Source organism: Protopterus annectens, chromosome 10.part0 (genome assembly GCF_019279795.1).
Source record: "Protopterus annectens isolate FY-2018-M chromosome 10.part0, PAN1.0, whole genome shotgun sequence".
Classification (NCBI taxonomy): Eukaryota; Metazoa; Chordata; order Ceratodontiformes; family Protopteridae; genus Protopterus; species Protopterus annectens.
In genome coordinates, this window is record NC_056744.1 from 1,759,216,537 (window position 1) to 1,759,244,529 (window position 27,993).

General features: G+C 42.6%; 1 protein-coding gene across 5 annotated transcripts in view; it reads left to right on the forward strand.

Moving 5' to 3' along the window:
- The window catches only part of LOC122813988, a 558,403-nt gene that overhangs the window by 327,412 nt on the left and 202,998 nt on the right, over positions 1-27,993 (forward strand). For all 5 annotated transcript variants that reach the window (XM_044086560.1, XM_044086561.1, XM_044086562.1 and 2 more), the window contains exons 4-5: positions 7,558-7,595; positions 8,725-8,797. In XM_044086560.1, coding sequence (XP_043942495.1) covers positions 7,558-7,595; positions 8,725-8,797 — 111 coding nt within the window. The remainder of the gene's footprint in view (positions 1-7,557; positions 7,596-8,724; positions 8,798-27,993) is intronic.

The following is a 27,993-nucleotide window of genomic DNA, read 5'->3' on the forward strand; positions in this document are numbered from 1 at the left end:
CTTTCTTCCACTTATTCTATTCCTTAAACCCCTTCTATTATCCTGAATATTATCCAGGGCAAGATTTACTATTTCCTCATTCTAACCCCTCTGTCGCAACCTGTTCTTAACTTCAAATAAGTATTTCACCTAAATTTCCCCTCAGAAGTATTTCGGGAAATTCGTTTGAACTCCCCATATGGGAGTGACTCCAGTAAGTGGGTGTGTGTGTGTGTGTGGGGGGGTTGCATACTTTCAGCATGTAAGAAATTATTAACTGCAGTTGGTTTCCTAAACAGCCTATGCAGTGTGTTGTGCAAATGATCTACATAGCATTTAACATCCAAAAATGGAATGGAAATATTGCCCTCTACCATGGAAAATTTTAAACCATGGTCATTCCTATTCAACTCTAATATAAAGGAACTAAAATCAGATGGGTGTCCCTTACAAATAAACAACAAATCATTGCTGTAACATCAGTACATCACCACATGTCCCCTAAAAAAATTCAGTGCCATAAGTAAACTTCTTTTCAAAATATCCCATATATATTATGGCATAAGTGGAAGTACAAGGGCCCCAATCACTGTCCCTTTCTTTTGGTTGCATTGATGACCTATTCCCTAGTAATGGTTGGGGGACTGTGTTATGTGGTATTACCTTTGAACTATGGGGGGGAGTGGGGGGAAATTTGAGCTGACCCCTGTCAGCCAAGAGGTTGACAGTGGCCTCTGGTTCAGTGTGGGTGATACCAATTACAATAGGTTCTGCATTTGTTGTGTATTTCCTCTGAGGTTATGGACATAGCTGTAGAAAGCTTTGTGGTTGTCCTTTGCCTGAGAATGTATTTTTTTCCTTCAAATTTACCCTTTGAAGCATTAATTAACCTTCTTAGCTGCCTTTTTAGACTGGTAATGGGGCTTTTAGTATGTATGGCTTTGTTCCTCATCTGCGTGACATTTTTTTTCTTTTTTTTTAAATCACACTGCAGATCAGATTATTTTTTTCTGCAGGACTTGGCTATGCTATGCTTAAAAATTGGTAAAATTTGTTTTGCATTCAGATTCATTTTTATAATAAACAAAAGCCTATAGCTCAAATATTTCAGTATGTTAGAGGTGTGGAATCCTCAATGGCTTGCAAGAAAATCACATATATTGGACAGCGCACCAATGTTATGAGGCAAAATTAGGCACATTCTGTAAAATCTGAGACAATAAAGTACTATAAGAGTGTTGTGCATTTTTATTACAGAAAAAAAGTCCAGCCAGAGAGCGTATATATATATATATATATATATATATATATATATATATATATACACACACACACACACACACACACACACACACACACACACACACACACAGATACACTGTTTGTCAAAAAGAAACAACTTTTTAGAAGAAAAGGACAATATCAGACAAAGTCAGGTACATTCTACCAAATCAACAACAGTGGATGGACTACCATGAACAAAAATCTTCTTCTTTCGGCTTTTCCTGATTAAGGGTATGAGTGGCAGTGGAGTTTTACGGTGTTGAGATGCCAGCTCGATGCCCAACCTTCCACAGAAGGCACACACATGCACACACTCACACCTAGGGCCAATTTAGAGTGTCCAATCCACCTACAGCATGTCTTTGGGATGTGGGAGGAAACTGGAGCACCCGGAGGAAACCCATGTGAACACAGAGAGGACATGCAGACTCTGCACAGAAGGCACCCCAGCTGAGGATGTTTTTTAGCACTTCTGATGTGATCTAACACCTCTGCTCAAGCAATGCTTTGATTCAGTTAAAGGAAGGTGCAAGAATGCGCCCATCTTATTGAAAGTAATGTGGGAAACTCATGGCTGGAAAGTAATTATTGTGTTTCTTTACAAGATGGGCAGACTCCTGAGCAGGGAACTGGTTGCACGGTAATGACTTCAGGCATTTGTCCTTAGCTATAATCCTGCTTGTAGCATTTAGTGTTATGCAAGGAAAGAGGTCACAGTTCTCAAAAGTGTACAGAGGAAACTGACCAGGATGGTGCAGTATATGGAAAGCATGATGTATGAAGACAGACTACCGGAACTCAGAGGACAAGTTGGTTTGATATGGGCATATAAGGTATTAAAGGGAAAATATGAAGGAATCACATATGAAAGGAATGACAGGGAAAACGGTGACATGGCCAACAGAGCAAAAACACATAATTTAATATAAATGTGAAATGAAAATTCTCTTAGAGATGGTGATGGACAGGTGGGATCAGTTACCAGAAGGAGTGATGAAGGCCAAGAAAGACGAAGCACTTAAAAGTGTGGAATTCCTAAAAGAACAGAAAGAAACAGGGAGAGGCAACTGCCAGGGTAGAGCAACACTCAGAGACTATAAATAAACTTGCAGTTGTCCTTCTGCCGATTGTTTTTCTTAAGATTGCATATGCCTAGTTGTAGTGTGATATACCACGTCATGTTATACGGTATTTCATATCATATTTCATGTCATGTGTTATGCTAGCTTATTTCATAGTTTGACATTTTATATGATGTGATACGCATGTCTTATATCATACCATGTTATATGTTATGCCATGACATTTTATAGTATTATTATTATTTTAATGTTTTGCTTCATTGCATATCATACTATGCTATGTGCTATATTATATTACATTACATTATATTATATTATATTATATTATATTATATTATATTATATTATATTATATTATATTATATTATATTATATTATGTGATGGTATGCTATGTTATCGTACAGAAGATGATCTCCTGATCTTGCAGGGATAACACTTATGCTTATTATTATCTCTGTGTGGTTTGTTTATTACGCCTACTTTCTTTGTAGTAGATTGATGAAATGATAATTGCTCATTTTATTTTAATTAGATTGTACAATGCAAGAGGTTATGTTTAAAAGAGGCCTTAAAGTGTAGTTTGCTTACATTTAATAAATCAATAACATACCAACTAAATGTATTATGTTCTAAGTAGCATTACATGTAGTTTAGACTCTCACCATGATAGTATAACGTTTAAAATAATATTAAACATTTATTGCACTAGTAATACTTTCAAATTTAGAAACATTGTGAAAGAGCTTCATGAGGCAGGGAAATTATAAAAATAATTTACCACATAGTGTAAAGACCCCCTGGTACCTGCTGCCCAGCCAGACGGGTAATTGACTGATGCCATAAGAAGCTGAGATCAGGTGTGTGTTTGTGTGTGTGTGTGTTTGCAGAGAGAGAGAGAGTGAGCGAAGAGTAAAGGGGGAAAATCGCTAGTGCAAGTGGTTAATTACTGACTAATCTTTGTAGGAGGTCAGGATACTATCTGTCCCACCTGATCATTTTCTGTGATTTAAAACATTATAGTGCTACATAATAATTATCTACAGAAAGGTGGAATTGACAGGCACTCAAAGCACATAACAGCAAGGCCAGGCCCAGTATGTTCAGTGGTGACCCCATGGAATCTATAAAATATGTACAGTCATGTTGTGTAGTACTGCTTTATATAGAGCTTAACTGCATACTATGCAGACAACAGAACCATAGAAGCATGGCTGCATTCTGCACAGCAAACAGAATGACAGAACTGTAACTGTATCCTATGCAGCCAACAGAACCACAGAACTCTAACTGCATTCTATGCTGACAACAGAACCATGGAACTGTAACTGTATTCTATGCAGCCAACAGAACCACAGTATTGTAACTGTATTCTATGCAGCCAACAGAACCACAGAACTGTAACTGTATTCTATGCAGCCAACAGAACCACAGAACTGTAACTGTATTCTATGCAGCCAACAGAACCACAGAACTGTAACTGTATTCTATGCAGCCAACAGAACCACAGAACTGTAACTGTATTCTATGCAGCCAACAGAACCACAGAACTGTAACTGTATTCTATGCAGCCAACAGAACCACAGAACTGTAACTGTATTCTATGCAGCCAACAGAACCACAGAACTGTAACTGTATTCTATGCAGCCAACAGAACCACAGTATTGTAACTGTATTCTATGCAGCCAACAGAACCACAGAACTGTAACTGCATTCTATGCAGCCAACAGAACCACAGTATTGTAACTGTATTCTATGCAGCCAACAGAACCACAGAACTGTAACTGTATTCTATGCAGCCAACAGAACCACAGAACTGTAACTGTATTCTATGCAGCCAACAGAACCACAGAATTGTAACTGTATTCTATGCAGCCAACAGAACCACTGGGCCATAACTACAGCATATTCTCTGCAGGCAACATAACCATAGAAGTGCAACTGTCTTCTATGCAGCCAAAAGAACCACAGAACTATACATGTATCCTTTGTAGTAAACATAGCCACTGCACTGTAACTGTTTTCTATGTAGCCAACAGAACCACAAAACTGTAACTGTATTCTGTATAGGTAAGAGAATTACAGAACACTTATTGAATTCTATGCAGGGAACAGAACCATAAAACTGAAAATGTATTCTGTACAGAAAGCAGAACCATAGAACTGTAACAGCATTCTGTGTAGCCAACAGAAGAATTGAACTGTAACTATATTCTGTGCAGCCAACACAGCCATAGAACTATAATTATATTCTATGCAGCCAATAGAACCATAGAAATGTAACTGCATTCTATGCAGCCAACAGAACCATAGAACTATACATAGAACAGTAACTGTATTCTGTGCAGCCAACAGAGCCAAAGAATTGTGCATAGAACTGTAATTGCACTCTATGCAGCCAACTGAACCATATCACTGTAACTATATTCTATGTAGGCAACAGAACCATATAAATGTAAATGCAATCTATGCAGCCAACAGAAACATAGAACTGTAACTGCATTCTGTGCAGCCAACTAAACTATAGCACTGTAACTATAGTCTGTGTAGGCAACAGAGCCAAATAACTGTAACTGCATTCTATGCAGCCAACAGATACATAGAACTATAGATAGAACTGTAGCTGCATTCTGTGCAGCCAATCAAAGCATAGAACTCTAACTGCATATAGAATTGTAAATGCATTCTATGCAGCCAGCCAAACCACAGAACTCTAACTGCATTCTATGCTGACAACAGAACCATAGAACTGTAACTGTGTTCTATGCAGCCAACAGAACCATAGAATTCTAACTGTAATTAAGTGCTGTGCAGCCAACCAAACAACAGAACTGTAATTATATTCTATGCAGCCAATATAACCAATAACTATGGTTACATAAGTTTTAAGCCTCGTACAGCCATTTCCAAATTTATGATCCTATGTACATGTTTATACTTGATTTTACAACAGTCAAGCTACAAACTGAGTTCTGACTTCAAAGATGGGCTTTTTGTGATACTTACAGTGGTCATAGAATTAGATGTATTGGGTCAGTCATTTTAATTTTCTTGTTGTCTTTGGGCAAGAGATGTGTATAGTGTGGTCCTTACTGAAAGATTTGGTCCTGAATCAGTATGTCAGCAGCAACAGCTAGGGAGTCCTGCTTGCTACTGGCAGGTACCCTTTGGTTGACATGCCAGTTAAGAAATATTTGATCAGTTTGTTTTAATTTTTCTTTTAAGCACAGTAAAAGCTAACTAAATATATTCTGAGTAAATAAATAAAAATGAAACTGCATCCTTATCTTAGACTGAAAGAGATTCTAATGCTGTAATTTTCAGATGCTGATCTGTATTCCTTAACACGCTGAATTTTAGATATTGTGCTTTGAACCATTAAAAGATGCACCAATTCCACTGTATAAACTTGACATTGTTTTAAGTGTTAGCACAGGCACACTGTAACAATCTCCAGAGTAATAAGTATGTTTATATTTGCAGTACATAAAGTGAATAATTAATGAAAAGAAAGCACTGCTTGAGTGACTGAGGTATGACATTTAGAATGGCATGTGGTATGGGGCTATCCATGCTGAGAAGGGAAAAAGACCCCCCTCCACCTCTCTCCTGCTTAACAAAATGTACAATTGCATATTTTTTTAAAGTGTTACAACTGGCTGCTGGATTGTTGGCACAGACGGATGAAGCCCTGACTATGGTCATGCTGACTAAGGTTCTACAAATGAGCCTAGGTCCAATGGGGTCAAGAGGGGAGGATGGGAGCAGTTAGTCAAGGTTAGCTGCCCCATTCTGGGGAAAATGGATAAAGGTGGGTAGGCCACTGAGCAACTTTATTTGGTGGATGCCAGATAGTGTAACATCAGGATTATTTGTGCAGTGATGGGTGCTTCAGTCTGTGACACAGAGCATTAATGTTATAGCTAGAATTTGGTGCATGTGTTTTTTGTGTGTGTGTGTGTGTGTGTGTGTGTGTGTGTGTGTGTGTGTGTGTGTGTGTGTGTGTGTGTGCATGCACGCTTGTGTATGTTTGTGTGTGTTTTATATCTGTTTATGTTTTGTATCTGTGTGTGTATGTGTCTGTGAGTACATGGGAGAGTGTATGTATCTTTGTGTCTGTGTATGTTTTGTGTGCATGAGTGTGTGTGCATAGATGTATGTGATATGTATGTGATTGTGTGTGAGTGTGTATGTTTGCTTTTCTGTGGGCATGTATGCATGCATGTGTGTGCGAGTGTGTGTGTGTGTGTGTGTGTGTGTGTGTGTGTGTGCATGTATGTGTCTGTGTGTGTGTGTGCATGTGTGTGTGTGTGTATGTGTTAGTGTTTGCATGTATGTGTTAGTGTGTGCATGTATGTGTTAGTGTGTGTGTGTGTGTGTGTGTGTGTGTGTGTGTGTGTGTGTGTGTGTGTGTGTGCATGCTCGTGTGGGTTTGTGTGGTTTTTATATCTGTTTATGCTTTGTATCTGTGTGTGTATGTGTCTATGAGTATGTGGGAGTGTATGTGTGTGTGTGTGTGTGTGTTTGTGTGTGTGTCTTTGTGTCTGTCTGTCTATGTTTTGTGTGCATGAGTGTGTGTGTGCATGGATGTATTTGACATGTATATGATTATTTCTGAGTGTGCAAGTGTGTCTTTCTGTAGGTATGTATGGATGCATGTGTGTCTATATGTTTGTGTGTATACATGTATATGTGTGTGTGTGTGTGTGTGTGTGTGTGTGTGTGTGTGTGTGTGTGTGTGTGTAGAGCATGCATTCTCCCTGAGAGGAGGTATTATGGCATAAAATACCCTACGTATCTATTAAATGAGCCAATACTGGGAGTCACTAGCTACCACTATGACTTTAAGGCCAGTAGGATGGAGAATAAGATTGCCTCTGTCTCAATGGGGGAGGCTATTGGTCTTTAGGACATAGCAGGGAAGAAAGTATATACATGGGGTAACAGCACAATACGTTTCATGTTACCTCCTAAATCTCTGAGAGCACTACAGATGTGTAATGTGGAGAAACTGAAATAGTGGTGGCTTTTACATGATCACTCTCCCATGAACTGTAACTAGAAAAAGGCCATACTGCTACAAAGAATATTAAACAATGTAGTCCTTGTGCAGGTACAGAGCTGCAAATGGTGCAGTCTGTAGAATGAGGCAGATATTGAAAGATAATGTAGAAAATATGCATACATTTCTAATTTTTGATTTTATTTCCTCAGGTCAGACAACACCTTCGCAGTCATACGCCCTACAGCCTGTAAGTACATACAGTAATCTGTTCAGAATACCTGAATGCTGTACACCGTATGATGAATTTTGTGGTAGAGTTGTCCCATGAAAATGTTTCTCTTATTGATGGGAAGTGTGACTGTTGTGTAAACATCAAAGTTAAAAGCAAGTTAGCTCAAACCATGCAAAACAGCTTAATTAGCTTTCATGAATTAGTATTTTTCTCCCACCGACAACTGCGGGTGTATATACAACTGTGTGTGTGTGTGTGTGTGTGTGTGTGTGTGTGTGTGTGTCTGTGTGTGTGCTCGCGCTCTTTAACATGTACTGTCTCTTGTGTTATATTTGTGAATGTGTACATAAATGTGCTGTTTGTACATTCGGATATGTTTATGTACAATCATACATCTAATTATTTGCTACACACTGATCTGAAGTGTTATGTACTGAACTATATACATCAAATTCGGATTCCACAAAAACAGTAAACACCCCCCACCCCCAGAGCTATACCCTTGCACCCTATTTATAATTATGCTAACTATGATTACCCATCAGTATAGATAAGGGAAAGTTCCGCACCTGCATGACTGCACTATTACAAGTATCTACTACCCTGTGACAAAGATGTAACTCTACAGCTTACCTGTATCCCCACACTCTCCAAAACACACAAAACAGTCACCCTTAACTCTTGCAACAGTGCCATACATATTTCCAAAACTGCACTGTTGTAAAGGAATACATGTAACATTTCATGCTTCATTGTAAATGCAAATGAACAAAACAATAATTCACTAAAAGGAATCTAACTATGAAGGCTTGATCGAAGAGAGCTACATTTTGTGTCACTCTGTACATAAGCACGCATATACATTATTTCTCTGTCCATATGTATGCATACGTGACTGTATATGTTTCATGTTTGCATATGCATGTGTTTTCATATGTGTGTGGGTAACTACATGCGTGCTGCATGACTTCAACAGTGTGTGCATTCTCAGGTACATATGAATGTGTGTGTGTGTGTGTGTGTGTGTGTGTGTGTGTGTGTGTGTGTGTGTGTGTGTGTGTGTGTGTGTGTGTGTGTGTGTATATCTGCCATCATGTCTGTGCTGTATAACAGCTAATGTATCTTTTTGTGTTTATTTCAACAGATCATCCAACAACAATTCCAACTACCATTAATTCTGCCCCTCCGCGAACTCTTGGCATGTTAACTGTTGTCCAGTAAGTTGTTCCAAAACACATCATTTTTAGATGCTGCAAAGTTATTTTACAGTATGTACCAATATGTAATTTTATAACTTATTCACTACCAGACATTAGCAGAATTGCTATACAATAAACTAATCACTGTAAATCATGAAAGAACAGTAAACTATCCTTTCAGCAGTTCACATTGCATATTTATAGTATGGTTAATAAAAAAATCACTGACTGTTATGACTTTTAATAACAATTAACAGTTAAGCACTTTCATCCTCACTACAGACAAGACATCTTCAGAATAAACTATTTCGTAAGCTTGCTATGTATGGTTTCTCTCATGATGTACTGTTATGATTTCACAACTATTTAGCTAGCAGATCTTTTGCTATCTCCTGCCATAATGATCTCTCAACCCCATGTATGACAAATTAAGTTATACCACATGTACAATGAAATCTAGCCTGTTTACTACAACATGATTTCTCTATTATCTGGAACTGACTGTGTGATAACAAACTATCAATCTACACAAATAAATCCACTGTTATCTTTGGTGGACCCAAAAGACTTGGGAATATTCCTCCCATATGTATCATTGAGCTCTGTGGAACTGTGATTCCTTTTATTACGGAACAAAAACATCTCAGAGTCCTGTTAAACAACACTCTTACCTTTCACTACCAAACAGAGATGGTCACATCTAAAGTACTGCGACAACCTAGTGTTTCCCACACTATTTCTAACTTCCTTATCACAGAGGCTGTCTGTGCTATCACCGTTAATGTCTGTTCCCTAGATTTGAAAATGCATTGTCCATCATAGTCAATCTCTAATCAAAATATTACAACAGTTCAAACCACTGAAAACATATTGAGATGTATTTATCTAGCCAAAGTTAAGGGTTATTACTGCATCTTAATTCAAAAGGTAAAATGGTTCATTATTTCTGCAAGGACAACCTGTCTGTTCAAATTTCTATCTTTTAAACTGCTCAGTGATAGATACTGTCCCCACTCCCCTTGGCTAACACACTCACTTTATAAAACACTCCCCACTACTTATAGTTTTCTATCTGTTATATCACCACTCATACTCTCAAATAATCTTCACCTTCCCAAAATACTACCACTTGATGCATGCCTCTCAACTTTCCAGATTTTTGCAGAATATCCAGATTTTTCTTCATAAAATTTGTGGTCTTCTGGAAAATCAGTTAGGATTGAATTCACTAAATAATTAAAATACATTTGAGTTTCAAACTTCATATCCCTCAGAAAAAATGTTTGGTAACACAAATCCTTTTATTCTAGCAACTTTTTGTAAGTTTACAAGAGTGATATTTAAAATTTGCCCCTGTTATTGGTCCTTTGCCACCCAATTATTTTTTGCTTTGTCCAGATTTCTTGTGCTAAGAGGTTGAGACATATGTCTGACTTGATCTAGTTTGATATAAACTTCACAGCTCTAAATAATCATTTCATGGTCTTTCAGTAGATTTTACAAGCTTGTATATTCCATCTCCAATAAAGGTATTGCTGCAACCAGTACCTGTATTCACAGGATCTATACTGAAATGTTGACACTTGGAATGCCGAATGCCAAAAAGATGAAAAAAAAGACAGAAAACATGGGAAAAGAGTGAATTTTGAAAGCCCCCCCAGACCCCCCATGTGGGGGTCAAGCCCCGAACCCCCCAACATATATATACTAACTCTGATATTGCCATACCTCAGAGAGGAAAGAATATTCTGTGAAATGGCATCTCAGACTTACTATATGTAAGTTTCTTATTTTGGCCATTCAGTCTTCACATTTCAGGACTCACTCTAGCGAGTCCCTTCATTTCATATGGTTATGTTATTAATTTCACAATTATATATTTGGGGCCTGCATCCACATCCAATCCACATCCATTTTCTTATTTTATATCCTTAGAATCAAACAAAAACGTATATCCTAGTATGGGAGATGTGCTTATAATACATATCCGTATCACTTATAAGCCCTAATGCTTGTAAGTCGTACTGACCTAATAACATTGTACCTAAACTAATTTCTGTATTTTTAACTTTTCTTTCTGTTTTTCTCATCACATAAACCATTAAAGTCTCCAGTGCAAAGTATATTGCACTTCCAGTGTAACAAAGCCTTAATTTGTTCACATAGTTCCACTCTTGTTTCGGGAAAGGCAGTTACATAGCACTGTATTAACCTATATTTCTCCAACTTCACTGGAAAATCCACACAACTAATTCTCCCAGAATGTAAAATGAACACATTGCCCACACATGCTTGCATTCTACTTCTTAATAAATAGAACTACAATTGCACATCTTTCTGTATGTGTGCACTTTTATTTCGCACAATATAAGAAAACATCTTCCCTTTGTCTTGTTTTATACATGTTTTAATAAAGAACAAGTTTCTACATCCTGAAGTTCTAACAAAGCCATTATTCACTATCTTCTTAGAAAGTTTTTAAGCTTTTAACATGTCCAGCTTTGTTGATTGCCAATATTTGCCAGTTCCACAGCTATATAAAGACAGAGCCTTCCAAGTCCATAGCAATGTATCATTGCTTTTGCTGGTAAACATAACACAGGTGTACCGCAAGGGTCTGTGCTAGGTCCAGTTCTCTAATTCAGGTGTACCACATGTGTCTGTGCAAGGTCCCTTCCCTAATACAGGTGTACCACAAGGGTCTGTGCTAGGTTCCCTTTTCTAATACAGGTGTACCACATGCATCTGTGCTGGGTCCCCTTCCCTAATACAGGTGTACCACATGGATCTGTGCTAGGTCCCCTTCTCTAATACAGGTGTACCACAAGGGTCTGTGATAGGTCCCCTTCTTTAATACAGGTGTACCACAAGGGTCTGTGCTAGGTCTTCTTCCCTAATACAGCTGTAGCGCATGCATCTGTGCTAGGTCCCCTTCCCTAAAACAGGTGTACCACATGGATCTGTGCTAGGTCTCCTTCTCTAATACAGGTGTACCATATGGGTCTGTGCTAGGTCCTCTTCTCTAATACAGGTGTACCATAAGGGTCTGTGCTGGTCCACTTCTCTAATACAGGTGTACCACAAGGGTCTGTGCTGGTCCCCTTCTCTAATATAGGTGTACCACAAGGGTCTGTGCTAGGTCCCCTTCCCTTATACAGGTGTACCACAAGGGTCTGTGCTAGGTCCCCTTCTCTAATACAGGTGTACCACAAGGGTCTGTGCTGGCCCCTTCTCTAATACAGGTGTACCACAAGGGTCTGTGCTGGTCCTCTTCTCTAATACAGGTGTACCACATGGGTCTGTGCTGGTCCCCCTTCTCTAATACAGGTGTACCACAAGGGTCTGTGCTAGGTCCCATTCCCTAATACAGGTGTATCACAAAGATCTGTGCTAGGTCCTCTTCTCTAATACAGGTGTACCACAAGGGTCTCTGCTAGGTCCCCTTCCCTTATACAAGTGTACCACAAGGGTCTGTGGTAGGTCCCCTTCCCTAATACAGGTGTACCACAAGGGTCTGTGCTAGGTTCATAGGTTCATAGGTTCATACTAGGCTATCTGCCCTAGGGTATTTATAAGCCTAGCCAGAGTGTGTTTGGCTTTCGCCACCCATTTTAAATAAATTTTGATATACCCTTTTTCGAGGTTAGTATACTGTGCCTCTGTCTGACAGTGACACAGAAGTGATACCCGGGGTAAACCTACTATCTCCCATCCACTCATCAAGATGCCTCTTGAAGAGAGTCAATGAGGGACTCTGCCTAACCTGGACTGGGATTTTATTCCAAAGTGAAGGGAGCCTCTGGGTTATGAATCTGTCCCTCCAGCATGTCCTATTTATTTCAGTGCTGAGGTTCAAGTATCTCGAGTGCGTAGCTCGATGGGATTTGGATTTTCTGAGGTGCAGCATGTCCATTAATTCCGGGTTGGACATGGCTTTATACGCCAGGCACAGATCGCCTCTGAGCAGGTGGTATACCACTGAGTAGAGCTGGAGTTTCTTTAACCAGGCAGCATATGGCATCTGTTTGAGCCCTTTGATCCTCTTGGTGAGGTACTTTTAGGGTCTTTCCAGTTGCTGCAGGTGTCTGGTAAGGTACATCCCAAAAGGGGCATTGTACTCAATTATGGGCTTGATGAGGGATGAGTAAAGAGGCACAATGACCTCCCCTGATCTAGATGTGAATCCCTTCATGATTAGGTGGGCTATATAAAATGTTTTTCTAACCACTTTGGCCACGTGGTTGTCAAATGAGAGATTGCTATCAACTTGGGTCCCCAGGTCCCTAATTACTTCTTCCGTACTTAATGGATTACCACCTATGTGGTAATTTGTGGGCACTTTGTTTTTGCCAAAGGGGATGACTATACACTTTTTGGCATTTAGCTTGAGGCCATGGCTCTGGCACCAGTTTCTATGAGGCCCTTTTATAGGATGTTTGTGTCGGCTGGAGAGTCTATTATGGCACCCAGTTTGCAGTCATCTGCGAACTTGGTCAGCCACAGTCCTTCCGTGTTAGCCTGTCCCTCCAAGAAATATATACCGAACAAGAGAGGTCCCAGGACTGAGCCTTGTGGGACGCCACTTGTAACTGGTTTGGAGTCTGACATGGCTCCAGCAATTCTAACCATGTGGGTTCTGTCCTTGAGCCAGTTTGCAACCCATCTAGTGACATAGGGGTTTATATTTAAGCTGGTGAGCTTATCTATAATGCCCGAGTGGGGTATTGTATCGAAGGCTTTTGCAAGGTCCAGATAGGCTGTGTGGACCACCTTCCACTCGTCAATGGCCTTGGTGACTGTTTCAAAGAAATCAACCAGGTTTAAGAGGCAGGATCTGCCCTTAACAAAGCCGAACTGGGTAGGATCCAGTGTCTGTAGGTCCCCAATATCTTTATTTATGAGGTCCATGATGATCCTTTCCATCGCTTTGCAGACCAAGCTAGCCAAGCTTATAGGGCGATAGTTTCCAGGATCCGTTGAGGCACCACCTTTGTGGAGAGGGACCACTGTTGCTGTACGCCACTCTTTGGGTACATATCCTGTAGTAAGGCTGAGATTGAACAGTAGTTTTATGTTTGGGTTTAGTTCTTCTTGGAGTTCATGTAGGATGCAGCCCGGGACACCGTCTGGTCCCATTGATGCTGTGTTTTTTGCTTTGGAGAGGGCGGCTCTTACCTGAGCATCTGTGATGTCAGGGGGGCAGCACTCTGCTGGTATAGATATTTGCCCTTTTGGTGGGGAAGGGGGGGGGAGTTTGCGCTGAACCTGTCAACTAGGATGTTGGCAATGTCTGTGGGTTCGGTGTATTTTTTGTCATTTTGGACTAATTCTGAGCATATCTGGGAATTCCCACCCAGGTTCCTAACATAACTAAAGAAAGCCTTGTGATTATCCTTAGTGTCCTGTGCAATTTTTCTCTTGAAGCTGGCCTTAGACGATTTTATGAGTGCCCGTAGTTTTTTGCTAATACTGATCAGAGATGCCTTCCCTTTTTGGGATTTTGCTCTATCGTGTAGTAGCTTCCTCCTTCTATTGTATAGTTTGTTTATGGCTGAGGTACACCAGACAGGACGCCTAACTTTGGAGGATTGGGTCTTGATTTTATTTGGGATTGCATGATCCATGCATTCCTGAAGATGTTCATAGAATGCGTTTATAAAGGATTCTGCGGTCTGGGCCATATTTTCCACAGGCCCGGGGGCTTTGAAGGATTCCACCTCAGTTTTGAGGAGTGTGAAATTTGCTTTAGAGAAGTTTTTCACTGTGGTTTTCTGGGCAGGGGCTGGGGTCGGGATGTGAATATCTAGTGAGATTAGTTTATGGTCTGATCTTACCAGTGAGGGATACACTTCTGGTCTGGAGCTTAGAGTCTCCATGTTGGTGATGATCAGGTCCAGTATGTCCCCTTCTCTAATACAGGTGTACCACAAGGGTCTGTGCTAGGTCCCCTTCTCTAATACAGGTGCACCACAAGGGTCTGTGCTGGTCCCCTTCTCTAATACAGTTGCACAATAAGGGTCTGTGCTAGGTCCCCTTCTCTAATACAGGTGTACCACAAGGGTCTGTGGTAGGTCCCCTTCCCTAATACAGGAGTACCACAAGGGTCTGTGCTGGTCCCCTTCTCTAATACAGGTGTACCACAAGGGTTTGTGCTAGGTCCCCTTCTCTAATGCAGGTGTACCACAAGGGTCTGTGCTAGGTCCCCTTCCCTAATACAGGTGTGCTACAAGGGTCTGTGCTAGGCCCCCTTCCCTAATACAGGTGTACCACAAGGGTCTGTGCTAGGCCCTCTTCCCTAATACAGGTGTACCACAAGGGTCTGTGCTAGGTCCCCTTCTCTAATGCAGGTGTACCACAAGGACCTGTGCTAGGTTTTCTTCTCTGATACAGGTGTACCACATGGGTCTGTGCTGGTCCTCTTCTCTAATACAGGTGTACCACAAGGGCCTGTGCTAGGTTTTCTTCTCTAATACAGGTGTACCACATGTGTCTGTGCTGGGTCCCCTTCCCTAATACAGGTGTACCACATGGATCTGTGCTTGGTCCCCTTCTCCAATACAGGTGTACCACAAGGGTCTGTGATAGGTCCCCTTCTTTAATACAGGTGTACCACAAGGGTCTGTGCTAGGTCCCCTTCCCTAATACAGGTGTACCGCAAAGGTCTGTGCTAGGTCCCCTTCTCTAATACAGGTGTACTACATGCATCTCTGCTAGGTCCCCTTCCCTTATACAAGTGTACCACATGGGTGTGTGCTAGGTCCCCTTCTCTAATACAGGTGTACCACAAGGGTCTGTGGTATGTCCCCTTCTCTAATACAGGTGTACCACAAGGGTCTGTGCTAGGTCCCCTTCTCTAATACAGGTGTACCACAAGGGTCTGTGCTGGTCCCCTTCTCTAATACAGTTGCACCATAAGGGTCTGTGCTAGGTCCCCTTCCCTAATACAGGTGTACCACAAGGGTCTGTGCTAGGTCCCCTTCTCTAATACAGATGTACCACATGGGTCTGTGCTAGGTCCTCTTCTCTAATACAGGTGTACCATAAGGGTCTGTGGTGGTCCCCTTTTCTAATACAGATGTACCACATGTGTCTGTGCTGGTCCCCTTCTCTAATACAGGTGTACCACAAGGGTCTGTGCTAGGTCCCCTTCTCTAATACAGGTGTACCACAAATAAGGGTCTGTGCTAGGTCCCCTTCCCCAATACAGGTGTACCACAAAGGTCTGTGCTAGGTCCCCTTCTCTAATACAGGTGTACAACAAGGGTCTCTGCTAGGTCCCCGTCCCTTATACAAGTGTACCACAAGGGTCTGTGCTAGGTCCCCTTCTCTAATACAGGTGTACCACAAGGGCCTGTGCTAGGTCCCCTTCTCTAATATAGGTGTACTATAAGGGTCTGTGCTAGGTCCCCTTCTCTAATACAGGTGCACCACAAACAAGGGTCTGTGCTGGTCCACTTCTCTAATACAGGCGCAACATAAGGGTCTGTGGCAGTTCCCCTTCCCTAATACAGGTGTACCACAAGGGTCTGTGCTGGTCCCCTTCTCTAATATAGGTGTACCACAAGGGTCTGTGCTAGGTCCCCTTCTCTAATACAGGTGTACCACAAGGGTCTGTGCTGGTCCCCTTCTCTAATACAGGTGTACTACAAGGGTCTGTGCTAGGTTTTCTTCTCTAATACAGGTGTACCACAAGGGCCTGTGTTAGGTCCCCTTCTCTGATACAGGTGTACCATATGGGTCTGTGCTGGTCCCCATCTCTAATACAGGTGTACCACAATGGTCTGTGCTGGTCCCCTTCTCTAATACAGGTGCACCATAAAGGTCTGTGCTAGGTCCCCTTCTCTAATACAGGTGTACCACAAGGTTCTGTGCTAGCTCCCCTTCCATAATACAGGAGTACCACAAGGGTCTGTGCTAGTCCCCTTCTCTAATATAGGTGTACCACAAGGGTCTGTGCTAGGTCCTCTTCTCTAATACAGGTGTACCAGAAGGGTCTGTGCTAGGTCCCCTTCCTTAATATAGGTGTGCCACAAGGGTCTGTGCTAGGCCCCCTTCCCTAATACAGGTGTACCACAAGGGTCTGTGCTGGTCCCCTTCTCCAATGCAGGTGTAACAAGGGTCTGTGCTAGGTTTTCTTCTCTAATACAGGTGTACCACAAGGGCCTGTGTTAGGTCCCCTTCTCTGATACAGGTGTACCACATGGGTCTGTGCTGGTCCCCTTGTGTAATACAGGTGTACCACAAGGGCCTGTGCTAGGTTCTTTTCTCTAATACAGGTGTACCACAAGGGTCTGTGCTGGTCCCCTTCTCTAATACAGGTGTACCACAAGGGCCTGTGCTAGGTTCTCTTCTCTAATACAGGTGTACCACAAGGGCCTGTGCTAGGTCCCCCTCTCTAATACAGGTGTACCACAAGGGTCTGTGCTAGGTCCCCTTCTCTAATACAGGTGTACCACAAGGGTCTGTGCTAGGACCCCTTCTCTAATACAGGTGTACCACAAGGGTCTGTGCTGGTCCCCTTCTCTAATACAGGTATACCACAAGGGTCTGTGCTGGTCCCCATCTCTAATACAGGTGTACCACAAGGGTCTGTGCTAGGTCCCCTTCCCTAATACAAGTGTACCACAAAGGTCTGTGCTAGGTCCCCTTCTCTAATACAGGTGTACCACAAGGGTCTCTTCTAGGTCTCCTTCCCTTATACAAGTGTACCACAAGGGTCTGTGCTAGGTCCCCTTCTCTAATACAGGTGTACCACAAAGGTCTGTGCTGGTCCCCTTCTCGAATACAGGTGTACCACAAGGGTCTGTGCTGGACCCCTTCTCTAATACAGGTGTACCACAAGGGTCTGTGCTAGGTCCCCTTCCCTAATACAGGTGTACCACAAAGGTCTGTGCTAGGTCCCCTTCTCTAATACAGGTGTACCACAAGAGTCTCTGCTAGGTCCCCTTCCCTTATACAATTGTACCACAAGGGTCTGTGCTAGGTCCCCTTCTCTAATACAGGTGTACCACAAGGGTCTGTGCTAGGTCCCCTTCTCTAATACAGGTGTACCACAAGGGTCTGTGCTAGGTCCCCTTCTCTAATACAGGTGTACCACAAACAAGGGTCTGTGCTGGTCCCCTTCTCTAATACAGGTGTACCACAAGGGTCTGTGCTAGGTCCCCTTCTCTAATTCAGGTGTACTACAAGGGTCTCTGCTAGGTTTTCTTCTCTAATACAGGTGTACCACAAGGGCCTGTGTTAGGTCCCCTTCTCTAATACAGGTGTGCCACAAGGGTCTGTGCTAGGTCCCCTTCCCTAATACAGGTGTACCACATGGGTCTGTGCTAGTTCCCCTTTCCTAATGCAGGTGTACCACAAGGGTCTGTGCTGGTCCCCTTCTCTAATATAGGTGTACCACAAGGGTCTGTGCTAGGTCCCCTTCTCTGATACAGGTGTACCACATGGGTCTGTGCTCATCCCCTTCTCTAATACAGGTGTACCACAAGGGCCTGTGCTAGGTTCTCTTCTCTAATACAGGTGTACCACATGGGTCTGTGCTGGTCCCCTTCTCTAATACAGTTGTACCACAAGGGTCTGTGCTAGGTCCCCTTCTCTAATACAGATGTACCACAAGGGTCTGTGCTGGTCCCCTTCTCTAATACAGGTGTACCACAAGGGTCTGTGCTAGGTCCCCTTCTCTAATACAGGTGTACCACAAGGGTCTGTGCTGGTCCCCTTCTCTAATACAGGTGTACCACAGGCGTCTGTGCTAGGTCCCCTTCTCTAATACAGGTGTACCACTTGGGTCTGTGCTGGTCCCGTTCTCTAATACAGGTGTACCACAAGGGCCTGTGCTAAGTTCTCTTCTCTAATACAGGTGTACCCCATGGGTCTGTGCTGGTCCCCTTCTCTAATACAGGTGTACCACAACGGTCTGTGCTAGGTCCACTTCTCTAATACAGGTGTACCACAAGGGTCTGTGCTAGGTCTGCTTCCCTAATACAGGTGTACCACAAAGGTCTGTGCTAGGTCCCCTTCTCTAATACAGGTGTACCACAAGGGTCTCTGCTAGGTCCCCTTCCCTTATACAAGTGTACCACAAGGGTCTGTGCTAGTTCCCCTTCTCTAATACAGGTGTACCACAAGGGTCTGTGCTAGGTCCCCTTCTCTAATACAGGTGTACTGCAAGGGTCTGTGCTAGGTCCCCTTCTCTAATACAGGTGTACCACAAACAAGGGTCTGTGCTGGTCCCCTTCTCTAATATAGGTGCACCATAAGGGTCTGTGCTAGTTCCCCTTCTCTAATACAGGTGTACCACAAGGGTCTGTGCTAGGTCCCCTTCCCTAATACAGGTGTACCACATGGGTCTGTGCTAGTTCCCCTTTCCTAATGCAGGTGTACCACAAGGGTCTGTGCTGGTGCCCTTCTCTAATATAGGTGTACCACAAGGGTCTGTGCTAGGTCCCCTTCTCTGATGCAGGTGTACCACATGGGTCTGTGCTCGTCCCCTTCTCTAATACAGGTGTACCACAAGGGCCTGTGCTAGGTTCTCTTCTCTAATACAGGTGTACCACATGGGTCTGTGCTGGTCCCCTTCTCTAATACAGTTGTACCACAAGGGTCTGTGCTAGGTCCCCTTCTCTAATACAGATGTACCACAAGGGTCTGTGCTGGTCCCCTTCTCTAATACAGGTGTACCACAAGGGTCTGTGCTAGGTCCCCTTCTCTAATACAGGTGTACCACAAGGGTCTGTGCTGGTCCCCTTCTCTAAGACAGGTGTACCACAGGGGTCTGTGCTAGGTCCCCTTCTCTAATACAGGTGTACCACAAGCACGGGTCTGTGCTGGTCCCATTCTCTAATACAGGTGCACCATAAGGGTCTGTGCTAGGTCCCCTTTTCTAATACAGGTGTACCACAAGGGATTGTGCTAGGTCCCCTTCTCTAATACAGGTGTACTACAAGGGTCTGTGCTGGTGCCCTTCTCTAATACAGGTGTACTACAAGGGTCTGTGCTAGGTTTTCTTCTCTAATACAGGTGTACCACAAGGGCCTGTGCTAGGTCCCCTTCTCTGATACAGGTGTACCACATGCGTCTGTGCTAGGTCCCCTTCTCTAATATAGGTGTACCACAAGGGCCTGTGTTAGGTCCTCTTCTCTTATTTCTCCTCTCTCTCCCTTTGTTAATGATCCCCCTAGAATTCTTCTTCTTCTTTTTTCGGCTTTTCCTCGTTAGGGGTCGCCACAGCGGATCACCGTCCGCTCATGATTGGCAGTGGAGTTTTACGGTATCGAGTTGCCAGCCCGGCCCCCAACCTTCCACAGAAGGCACACACATACACACACACACATACACACACACACACACACACACACACACACACACACACACACACACACACACACACACACACACACACACACACACACCCACCTAGGGCCAATTTAGTGTGTCCAATCCACCTACAGCATGTCTTTGGGATGTGGGAGGAAACCGGAGCACCTGGAGGAAACCCATGCGACCACAGGGAGGACATGCAGACTCCACACAGAAAGCACCCCAGCCGAGGATCGCACCGGAGAACCTCTTGCTGTGAGGTGGCAACGCTAACCGTTGCACCACAGTGGCCGCCAGATCTTAAATGAATAATGTATGCAGATGATATGCTGCTCCTGCAATCCAGTACTAGCTACTCTGACCTGCAAACCAAGTTACAGGACAATTTCACTCAGTTATGCACCTGGTCCACTACTACAAAACTACTAATTAATCCTAAGAAACTCAGCCAAGAAATTACCCACAATTTCTCATATTCTCTTAACAGATCCTAATGGGAAGAGAATACGTAATGTCAGTGAACCTAAGTTTTATACTCAACCCTGTCCTTTCCTTTATCACACACACACACACACACACACACACACACACACACACACACACACACACACACACACACACACACACACACACACACACACACACACACACACACACATTTTGTAACTAATGAAGTCCTTGCTCAATTAAAACTATGTTACAAGATCAGTCATGTCCTTTCACCTGCTGCTTGCAGGGCTATTGAATATGGCCTTCCTTTACTCATTATGAATTCATTCCACAATACTCAGAGAATACAGACTGTTGAAAATAAAATATGTGGAGTCATTCTATTAGCAGATCCCCAAAGCCACCATTGCTGTTTGCTGGAAAATACCAAATGGCTTTCAGTGTCTCCAAGGGCCCCTTTACTTATAAGTTGTCTAATCTACAAGGTGCTAAAACATGGCCACTTCCCCCTTTTAAGTGTGAAAGGGGATCTCAGAGCAGGGTGCTCAATGCTGAGTCTTTGATGCTATTTTCAGTGCTGTCATGGGTGGCACCTTTTTCATGTTGGAGACCTCGACTTTCAATGCATTTGTGTCAGTCTTCCTCCTCCGGGCCAACCGGAATATTTGTGGCAGACATGCTTTCCTTAGTTCAGTTCACATCAGCTTTAGTTGTTACAGACATGGCTTCAAGGAGAGTATCCCCTGGTGTATGCTGATCCTGGTTTGACCTTTGAGGTGAGGGAGGGGATGATTGCCTCTCTAGCAGGAACTTTGACACAGCCTCAAACAGTGCCACCTCCACCCTGAGACACCTTGCAATCTGTGTCTAAGCTTGTTCATCAGATCAGAGATGATAGCTTCAGACAGCTGGGCCAGGCTTCATCAGGTTTGTCTGAAGAGTTTGAGTGTTCTCCCAACATTCCAAAAAAAAAAAAAGATGACATGTATGAGGAGGCACATAGAGTCCACTACAGAGTCCGTCACCTCAGACACAGACTTGGAAAATCAACAGGATTCCCCACAGTGTCCCCAGAAGGATTAAATCTACAATTAATGATTGGATGAGGATGAAGAAGTGTTGTTTGAGGGATATCACTCTGCATCATCTATCTCCTGGGTGGTCCCTCCTGTGGATCACCTCATTGATTTAGCCATCAGGAGGGCATGGAAGAGCCTGATTCCTCAAATCCTTTTCCCAGAAAGCCATATAAAAATGTGCCCTTAATAAAGACAGCACTGGTCCAATGGTTCTGTAGTGGACTCCTTAATTGTAGCAGCAGCCACCAGAAAGGAAATTGCTGATGATGCACCAGGTGTCCATCCATCCAGCAAGGCATTTTGCGTAATGGACAGCATGAGGAAGTGTGCTTATGCTTGAAAATGTTAAATTATGCAACACGTATGAGCCCCTTCCAGGGTGATCTGTCAGAACAGGCCTTACTCTCTCTCACTCTGTCTCTGAAAGGAGCCCCCATCCCCATGGTGGAGACATATGAACAGTTAGAGACTATGGTGAGAACAATGCCAAATACCTCCAGCCTCCTCACGCGTTCAGTGGGGCATTTAAGGAAGCAAGTAAACGCATCATTGTGAAATGCCTATCTTAGCTTTGCCTATGCAACTTTGTGATTAATTTTAAAGTGTTCTTTTCAAATACTTCTGTGATGCTTCACCCTTTTTGAACCAACTATAAAGGAAAATGTATGGGGGTATAAAGGAGAATGTATGGGGGTATGAGTAGGATGTTAAGACTCTATCTGCCACTGGAGTCAAATTTGAGACACCTCAGTGATCCTTCAGGAAGAATCCAAAGGGGTACACATTTCTCTGTTTTAAGAAAACCCAGTATCAGCCCTTTGACTTCTCTTCAGAAATGGGTGATCATGGCAGAGGTGGTCCCAAACAATGAACACAGATGCACAGGCCATGGAGGATTGAAGAAACAGGGACTTCAGGGGCCCTTTTTCAGCAGTCACAACCAGCATCTCTAAAGGTTTACCCAGGTACTTCTCCTCTTTGGAGACAGTCAGGGGCCATCTCTCTCCATACTGTCCTGTGTGGATGGCCATCATACAGGATCATTGGTAATTGAGATTATATCTAGATCAATCCTCATCAAACTTGGCCATTTCCAGATGTTCCACCCTGCCAATAAAAAGTGTCTAGAAGAGAAAGTCTTCCTTTTTTTTTAGAAAAAATAATCTAAGAGGTCCCATCAGACCAGACAGGGTCCAGAATCTATTTAAGATTCTTTTTTGTTGCCTAATAAAAACAAGAAACTCAGATCAATTTTAGACCTCAGCGGCCTAATCACTTACATAAAAAAAAAAAAAAAAACAAAACCCTCCATATTGTTCGTGATTCAGTCAATTTTCAAAAGGTCTAAAGGCAAATACTTGAATGTATTCAATAGCGCTCCAGGATGCTACTTACACATCAAGAGGCCAAGTCATTCAGCAGATTTCTATGTTTCCAGCTGGAGCCAATCATTACCAGTTCAGACCTCTGCCTTTTGGCCTCAGCACAGCCCCCAGGGTGTTTACTAAGTAGACTGTGGTAGTTGCAGCACATCTGTGACTCAGGAGGAAATGGACGTTTACATACTTGAACAACTGGCTTCTCAATGCTGAGACAGGGGACTCCCTTACAGAAGTCTGATGTTACTTTGCTACATCTTTGCCTTTCCTTTCAGTCTCTGTGAACTACTAAAAATCCAATCTGCTTCCAGTACCATCCAGTCTCTTTATTTGATGCCTTATAGATACCATGACATTTGTGGTCAGCCTTCTACTGGAGCAAACTGAGATTCTCAAGGCAGTTGTCCTTCATCTTTTGAAACAGACATCTCCCATGGCAGTTTTGGTGCTTCAAGTTCTGGACCTCATGGCATCTTGTATCATCATGATTCTGTATGTACATTATCACATACACATTCTGCAGTGGCTACAAAGAGTATCATCTGCTCAGCCTCAGACAGACCTTCTCAGTCTGAAATTAACTGCATGGGTTCCCCAATTCCCATAGTGGTCAAAACCCCTCTTCTATGCTTCTTACAAAGAACACACACATAAAGTGTACGAAGGCAAATGAAAATATTTTGCCTTACGGGCAGCCAGTTATCATTTTTCAGCCTCCATTCCAGATATTCTAAAAATTCTTTCTGAGTCATTTGATCAACAGTCAATTTATTCTACTTTAATGGTTCAGTTGGCTTCTATCTCTAGTTATTATTATGGCACATTCACACCCATCCCATTGCCTTCCACAACCTATGCAAAGCATTTCTAAAGGGGACCTTTTTACTTCATTTCGCCCCATAAGGATCCTGTACTACCCTTGGACCTTCATTTTGTACTGGAAGCACTGACAAGACTACCCTTTGATCCTACTTTCTCTACTTAGTAAACATTTCTTTCTTGGAAGACCATCTTTAGTGTAATAATAACACATAGAAAGAGAGTTCAAGACTTGCAGACTTTGTCTTTTAGTTCTCCATATTTTATATTTCACAAGGATAGGGTTTCCTTAGGACTTCATAGGTTCATAGATATGTGCCAGGCTAATAGCCCTGGGGCCTTTTCAAGCCTAGCCCATAGGATTACCCTGGCATCGTGCCACCCGACCTTAGTCCCCAGTGCCTCTGTCAAGTAGAGCCACTGGAGTGATTCCTGGGGTGAATTTTCTATTTCCTCATCCACTCATCAAGATTTCTCTTGAAGAGGCTCAGTTTGACATGTATGGGAAGTCTATTCCATAGCATGGGCGGTCTCTGGGTTATGAACCTGTCCCTCCAGCATGTTCTGTTCATTGTGGTAATGAGGTTGAGGTCACTGCAGCATGGAGTACGGAGGGATTGGGATTTCTTTAGATGTAGCATTTCTAACAGAGCTGGGTCAGACATGGCTTTGTAAGTCAAGCAGAGATCATCTCTAAGTAGGTGATACGAGACAGAGAATAGTTGGTGTTTTTTGAGTCTGTCCATATAGGACAAATGTTTAAGGCCTAGGATCCTCTTTGTGAGGTACTTTTGTGGCCTTTCCAGTTGTTGCAGGTGTCTAGTGAGGTACATGCCAAATGGGGCATTGTACTCGATGATTGGCCTAATGAGGGAAGAGTAGAGGGAGACAATGACCTCTTTCTTCCTGGATGCAAAACCCTTAGTAATGAGATGTGCCACACAGAAGGACTTTCTGACCACAGTGGCAATGTGGAGGACAAAAGAGAGGTTGCTGTCAACCTGTGTTCCCAGATCTCTTATAATGTCTTCCTGTGTTCAGTGGACTACCATCGATGTGGTAATTCATGGGAACCGGGTTTTTGCCAAAGGGGGTGATGACACATTTTTTGGCATTGAGCTTAAGGCCATGGTTCTGACACCAGTCGTTGGTCTCAGTGAGGCCTTTCTGTAGGATGTCAACATCACTCGGAGAGTTAATAATAGCTCCCAACTTGCAATCATCTGTGAACTTTGTCAGCCAGAGTCCCTTTGTGTTGGCCTGGACTTCAGAGAAGTAGATATCAAACAGGAGAGGACCCAAGACTTGAACCCTGTGGGAATCCACTCATGACTGTTCAACAGTCTGACTTGGAGTCAGCTACTTTCATACTGTGGGTTCTATCTATGAGCCAGTTTGCAGCCCACCTAGTGATATAGGGGTTGATCCCTAGCTTAGTGAGTTTTTCTATGATTCCTGAGTGCGGAATGGTATCAAAGGCCTTGACCAGATCAAGGTAGGCTGTATGAACCACCTTGCCTTCATCGACACCTCTGGTGGCTGACTCAAAGAAGTCGACCAAGTTGAGCAGGCATGATCTACCCCTTCACAAAACCAAACTGTGTAGGATCCAGAGTTTGGAGATTCCCTATATCCTTGTTTATTAGGTCCATGATGATGCATTCCATAGCTTTGCATATCAAACTCGTCAGGCTAATGGGGCGATAGTTCCCATGGTCTGTAGTTGCTCCTCCTTTGTGGAGAAGGATCACTGTAGCAGTGCACCATTTGGTAGGGACAAAGCTTAAGGTGAGTCTGCAATTGAACAGGGCACACAGGTGAGGTGCCAGTTCACTCTGTAGTTCATGTAGAACACAGCCAGGGATATTGTCAGGTCCCATAGAAGCTGTATTCTTGGCCTTGGACAGTGCTGTTTTAACCTGTGCAGGAGAAATACTGGGTGCTTGGCAATCTACTGGTATTGTGACTGGTCCCTTAGGGGGAGAGAGGGGTAAAGTTGGCACTGAATCTGTCGGCCAGTGTATTGGCAATATCTGTTGGCTCGGTATAGGGGGTACTATTGTGCAGTAGCTCAGAACAAATCTGGGTATTGCTGTGGAGATTCTTTTCATGCCAATGACTAACACAAATGATAACCTAAATCAATTGAAACATTTACCTACTTTTTTGCAAAGCATTTCAATAAGCAGACTATATTCTTCTTACGCTGGATGTCTATAGGCACATCAGATTTTACCTCCACCGAACAAAACACTTTAGAAAAGATAACCAGCTTTTTGTTCTCTTTGCCTCCACCACGCATGTTCAAAGATAAGTTCTAGGAATTCAGTCTGTAGACTGTTACAAGTCTAAACCTAGCCAATAACCATTGGTCAGAATCATACCCTGTACCTTGGAACTGTGAGATAGATACCTTAACCATTATGTCAAACCTTCCACAAGCAGATTGGTATGGATGGTTACTAAGATAACTGTTTTCAGATGGCTCTCTGATCGCATCTTTTCTGTATATAATTCATAAAATTAGTCTCTTCTGATCAAAGAAAAGGTGTGTTCCTTTAGGTTACTTGCTACTTCCACAGCTTTTTTTTTGACATTCCTTCTTGGTGAGATAGGTCTTACAGCAACTTGGTCTACCTGACACAACTTTATCAAGCATTGCAAGTTAGACTTGCTGTCCAGATCTAGGATATCCTGTCGTGACACCTCCCAGGTGTTATGGGAGTTTGGGAGTTTGATCCGACAGACAGATCGAACAAACAGGATGATAAGGATAGGGAACTTATTTATTTGGCATAATGCTGGATCACTTTCATCTTAGTCCATCCCATACAACATCGCTCCCTCCCTCCGTCTTCACATTCTCCTAACACTCATTATACTAGCAACCTGACAGACCTTCAGAAAACTCTCCTGTCAGGTTATTTGTTAGAGGGCCAGCAAATTCAATCTGAGGAGAAGAGAGGAGGGAAGATTCTCAAAGATGCTCATGGCTAAGGTCTGTAGCGTAGCTGAATTGGATCGACAACTGGCTCCACAACAAACAGTTGTATCAGACAGACTTGGATGAAAAAGATCCAACGTTATGATAAGTACATAACTTCCATTTTCTGCTCAACAACAACATTATTGTCTGCACTTGTTTTAAAAAGAAATTAGCTGTTCACAAAATATTTACATTTGTTTGGCTTACATTTTTAACTTGATTTTTCAGGTAGTACTTGGGCATTTTAGGATGTGTATGGACTGCTAGAGGCATAATATTACATTTCTGGAAAGTGAAAATTAGTTAAGGGAACAAATTTGAAGAGGATTGCTTATTTTGTTTTACCTTGTGGCTTATAAATAGCCATTCTTCTCCAGATTTCTTTGGATTAATGTTTTATTGCTCACATTCTAAATATATAGAAACTATTGCTACAAATATGGCTTTTATTTTAATCTGTGTTTTACTGCTTTGAATTGTATTTATTTTTAAGCATGTTTATTATTTTTTAACTTTGTAATTGTAATTTTTGCATTTATCTTATGTCTCCATTTTATTGTCTATTTGTTTAGGTATAAGAATGCTAATTTAAGTCATTCATTGATTGGTTCCCTGAAACCAAACTTCTTTGTTTCTTTCTCAACATTTTCACAGGCTCTGTTATCATTATTGTAGGAGCCTAACATAGCTAAGGTGGGCTAAAGGGAATGGCTGCTCCAGACCCAAGCTTTTAAAAGTGTGCTTGGCACTGCAGATGAGTTGTCAGTTGGGTTTGGGTGCTGTATCAGCAGTCATTTAAATGACCAGAGATGATATCATGGCTGGATTAATGACTGTGTATCAAACTGCAGTGTGAATGTGTATTAGTGACTCTAACAAGCAGTAGAATATAAGATCTTTCCTCCAGTTTCAGAAGGGTGTTTTATGTATTCATTCCTTTATTCATTTTTTTGTTTTCTTCGCAACATTGGTGGGCCATTTTTCTTTCTTACTTTTTTTCCCCTTTCTGTTCTCAACTTCAGAACTTTTTTTCTAGTCTTTATCTCTGGCTTTGGGTTGGATGGATAGCAGTCTGGAGACTGCCCAGGACACAACTGACATAGATAGGGCTCTGGAAGGAGCCTTTCATTGTGTTTCTCCTATAGATCTATAGGGCAAATAAAGTTTTTGGTACTTACGTAT